Source organism: Eurytemora carolleeae, unplaced genomic scaffold (assembly GCF_000591075.1).
Source record: "Eurytemora carolleeae unplaced genomic scaffold, Eaff_2.0 scaffold688, whole genome shotgun sequence".
Classification (NCBI taxonomy): Eukaryota; Metazoa; Arthropoda; class Copepoda; order Calanoida; family Temoridae; genus Eurytemora; species Eurytemora carolleeae.
Genome location: NW_019396733.1, coordinates 125,089 through 129,879, shown reverse-complemented (window position 1 = coordinate 129,879; position 4,791 = coordinate 125,089). Strand labels below are relative to the sequence as shown.

The 4,791-nt window shown below is 33.5% G+C and overlaps 1 protein-coding gene across 1 annotated transcript in view; it reads left to right on the top strand.

The window, feature by feature from the left end:
- LOC111707928 (uncharacterized) overlaps nt 1-4,791 on the top strand; it is a 22,659-nt gene that overhangs the window by 7,083 nt on the left and 10,785 nt on the right. Inside the window, exon 2 of the mRNA XM_023481116.1 lies at nt 4,509-4,629. Within this exon, the coding sequence (XP_023336884.1) occupies nt 4,581-4,629 (49 nt within the window). The 5' untranslated portion in view covers nt 4,509-4,580. The remainder of the gene's footprint in view (nt 1-4,508; nt 4,630-4,791) is intronic.

Sequence of the window (4,791 nt, the reverse complement as noted above, 5' to 3'; positions counted from 1 at the left end):
TTTCCCCTTCTCTTTCCCTTCCCCCTTTTCTCTTCCTTCCCCCTTCCTCCTTCTCTTTTCCTTCCCCATTTTCTATTCCTTCCCCCTTCTCTCTTCCTTCCCCATTTTCTCTTCCTTCCCCCTTCGCCCTTCTCTCTTCCTTCCCCATCTCTCTTCCTTCCCCCTTCTCTCTTTCTTCCCCATTCTCTCTTCCTTGCCCCTTCTCTCTTCCTTCCCCCTTCTCTCTTCCTTCCCCTTTCTCTCTTCCTTCCCCTTTCACTCTTCCATCCCCGTTCTCTCTTCCTCCCCCTTTCACTCTTCCTTCCCCTTTTTCTCTTCCTTCCCCTTTCCCTCTTTCTTCCACCTTCTCTCTTCCTTGAAATCTATCTAGAGTATAAAGAACAACTAGACACAATAGATTAGAGATGGGCAGCGTTTTCTCTTTTTAAACAATTCAAGGTTTTCACTTTAAAGAGGCTTCTGGTTTTTATGAATCATAGTGCTTGAATTTGTTTTAACATTTTCATAGATACAAAATACAAAAGTGGACATAACTATTTATCACGATCCAACCATTCGTTTTCATAAAAAAATTTGCTTACAGAGCATAAGAAATTGAAAATTGAGAAACATCTGAAAGTGAAACTGATGCCCATCCCTATTCCTTTTATTCTGGAGGACAAATGAATTCTGCGTATTGTCAGATCGTGCTCTATATAAACTCAAAATATACTCTCCTTGCAATATTTCAGATTCATTGCAAATATATAGTAATATCCATAATCCATATACATNTCAAATCATTTCATTAATGAAATACCATCGTTAACACAATAGATAGATAGCTATGGGAGGTATAGTTGGTTAGATAGATATATAAAAATATAGACACATACAAGGAACTATATATATATTTATTGGATAGGTATAAAAATAGATATATGAACAGATAGATAAGTGTAACGATAGGAATCATTTTTGGGAGGAAATATTTTGCAAAACGCTTTGAAGGTTCCGATATTACGCTGATTCAACCGTTCGGTCATTGTCCCAGCACGCTGTGACTTTCGATCACAATTTGATCGATTAAAGGGAGTGACCGGCTATGTAAGGTAGTTGAACTGAGTTGTGGAAAACTTCTTTCCGATTCATTTGAGACAAATTAAACTTTTTAAAGATCTGTAAATCCTGAGTTTGAGCTAAAATTCGTTGTTCAAAACTCCTACTTTGTGGGTGGATACAATTTCAGAATTAGTTTTTTTTAATTATTAAATAACGACAACGAAAAATAAAGTAAAAATTATACAGTAATCTAATTAGATGGTTAGGAACATATTTCTCAAAAGAAATTTGTCAAAAATCAATGTTAAAATCGATTATTTAGTTTTCATTATTATATGGAATTTCTTATCTTCTTTGAATTTATTCGCAGATTTCTTCAAATTCTTCAATTGTCGTCTTTTCAATAATAATTCTAGAAAATCTGCGAAAATCTTTGTGAATAATGAGAAACCAGAATAATTTGAAAATAGAAACTCATAATTGAACAAGATTACTTATTTTCGATGATAAGATTAATTTTTATTTTCTCAACATGTTCCTATACATGACGTATGTAGTTTATTGTAAAACTTTTTTTTACATTTTATGTCGTCGTTTTTTTTTAATAATTAAAAAAAAACTAATTTTGAAAACGTATCCACCCCCCAAAGTAGGAGTTTTGAACGTCGAATTTGCGCTCAAACTCAGGATTTACAGATCTGTAAACACTGCATACTCAGTTCAACTACCTTATATAGCCGGTCACTCCCTTAAAACAAAATTTTTTCCCTTTTTCTCTTTTGTGTAGGCAAATGCTTTTTTAAATAAAAAAGTAGAAAAATAAAAATATAAAAGGATGATGAAATTTAAGTTTATGGCAAAGAATTCAATTTCTTTGTCAGTAGATAGATAGATAGATAGATTAAAAGGTACAAATTATATAGTTAGTTAGATTGTTAAAAAGATAGATATGTTGATACATAGGAAATTAGGAAGGGAGATTTAGATATGTTAATATTATCATAGACGAAAGCATAGGATTTATTGAAAAAAGAATTACTAAGAAAACTATATTATTAAAATGTACGTTCGTATTTGTCTATAATTGTTGTTAATAATAAATATTTAATTGAACAACTCAAAAGAATTAATATATTTCCAGCTTTTTTTTTCTTGGAATTGTTAAAAAACGAATTCTAGAACAATTCTTTTTTTAGAAAAACGAGAAAAAATTATTTTAGAATATTTTAAATTAAATCTTTAATTAGAAGAGTCATGATAATAGATTTTAATCTTTCCTGAGTTAGGGTGTAAAGTGATCCTCCAGGCTGAGATCGCAATGCCTGATTCACAACGGTACCCTTAAAAATTTTGAAAACTGATTATATTTTCTATAGCGGTTTCTCTTATTCAAAAATCAAAATTGACTTGCGCATTTCTACCGCTGGAAAACTATAGGAATTATCCTAAATAACAAATATTAAACCTAGAAAAACGACAGTATTTTCCAAATTTTTTTTAATCAGATAAAGGGTGTAAGGGTACCATTGTGCATTGTCATTTTTGCTGGGAAGGTCACTAAAAATTACGCTTACAGTCCCTTTAAGCAGATATTAGCTATTTCTCATACAAATTGATCGATAACTGACCCCTAACTGTCCTCTTCACGCAAAAAATGCATCAGAGTTATTTTAATGAGGCAATTTACGCATTTGTTGACAGCTGGCAGACAGACGGGCGTAAGACTACCATATAAGGAGTTACTTTTTAATCCCTAACCTAACTCAATTCAATATAAAAGGTAGAGCCGATGAAACCCAATCTAAAATCAATCTAAGATTTTTCACGTTCCCTTAAATATAGATGGTAGACACTTAAAAAACATGGATCAAATCATAAAAAGATCATTCAACACCGTAACAGGATCAGACCAAATTCAAATCTAAACCTGAGCACCTGGTGAAAGTTCGAAATAAATATATATATATTTTTTGGAGAGATTTTGACCTAAATTTGATGATATTTATTCAAAAAATTACTTTCCCGAAAAAAATGCTATCTGTAATCGTAAGGTTTGAATATTATAATGTAATAACGTACTTTACTGACACTTGACAGCTGACAGTTGACAGATCAATATTTGACATGTTTAAATCATGAATATCCAGACAATATGAAGGGTGCATGTAATACAAAGCGCACGTGCTAATATATCATCGTGTACAGGGGCGTGTACCTGCCACCTCCCCCCTCAGGGGCGAATACGTGCTACCCCCCCTCCCCCTTGGAGAAGTAAAAACTGTAAATTCCAGGGAGGATTTAGCCTCAAAAGGAGGCTAAACTCCCCCCTGGAATGTTAAAAACTCCCCCCTGAACAAATTTCCTGTGTACGCCCCTGCTCGTGCACCGTGCACTAAAACCCAGAGTTCAAATTTAAATGGTTCCATGAAAAGGATTATACGAGAGAAGGTTTAAAATCTACCATCATCATGAATGTAAATATCAATCTATGCAACTTCCCTGTGTTAGGAGAAAGTTTTTTTTTGTCAAAATTTGATGTCACGTTTAAAGATTCAGGTTTTAATCCCAAAAAAGAATTGTCTAACCCTATTCGTGAATGACCCCCATAAATTTAAAGGGAGAATCCGCGAAAAATGAAAGGGGGTATAGGCTTACGACGAAAAATTATCGATGATTATTGGTTGTAATTTCTGAATGATTTGTTTGAAATTAAATTGATTTTTTTACGATCAGAGTTGAATGTTGGAACTTTCTGAATTTGTATGGACGCTACGTTCTTCAGCATGAGTCGTTTTTCACAATTTTCTCCTTATAGACGCAACAGATAGAATTAAGATTAGTAGCGATCAAAACCGCTTATTTTCCGCGGCGTCGCCGTAAGCCTATACCCCCTTTCATTTTTCACGAAGACTACCTTTAAATCTATCAGTCAATTACTTTTCAAAAATTTATTTAAATCCGGGAAAGAAATTGTAAACTTGGAGGAAACGACTCAAAGAAGTTCGTAGTAAGATTTCGATTCTACTGGAGATTACCTGAGGGATTTTATTTTCACTGGAGGGGTTAGAAAAAATACTTTTTACGATTTAAAACTTTACGAAGGGTGATTTACATTCCACTGGAGGGATTCAGATATCCCTACAGTGAAATTATAACCCCTTAGGAAGGATATCTGAATCCCTCCAGTGGAATTATAAACCCCTAGGAAAGGTATCTGAATCCATCCAGTGGAATTATAAACCCATAGGAAGGATATCTGAATCCCCTGGAAAGATATATGAATCCCTCCAGTGGAATGTAAATCACCCTGCGTAAAGTTTTAAATTGTAAAAAGCATTTTTTCAAACCCCTCCAGTGAAAATGGATCCATCTTTCACATAAAAAATCTCATTATATGTAATATACAAATTTAATGGTACATGCAATCTTAAATTTTATTTTAATTATATAGATTTTATTCATTTTAGTGGAGACCTGTAAATACTACTTTGCGTATACTGATCCCATGACGCAGCGTATCTGTACGGAATGACGCTAAAATGGAAGACGAACCCAATCTGCGTAGGCTAGTTATGAAAAAATCAGCAGGTAAATAGACAAACTTAACGTTATTATTGATGTACGAATTATTGTTGATCAAAACTATGTAAATAAGTTTTGAAAATGTGTAGCTTAGGTACGAAATTAAGACCATGAAATCTGATTGGCATGCACCTCTACCACTAGGGAGGGTAGTGTAGTATGGGGGGG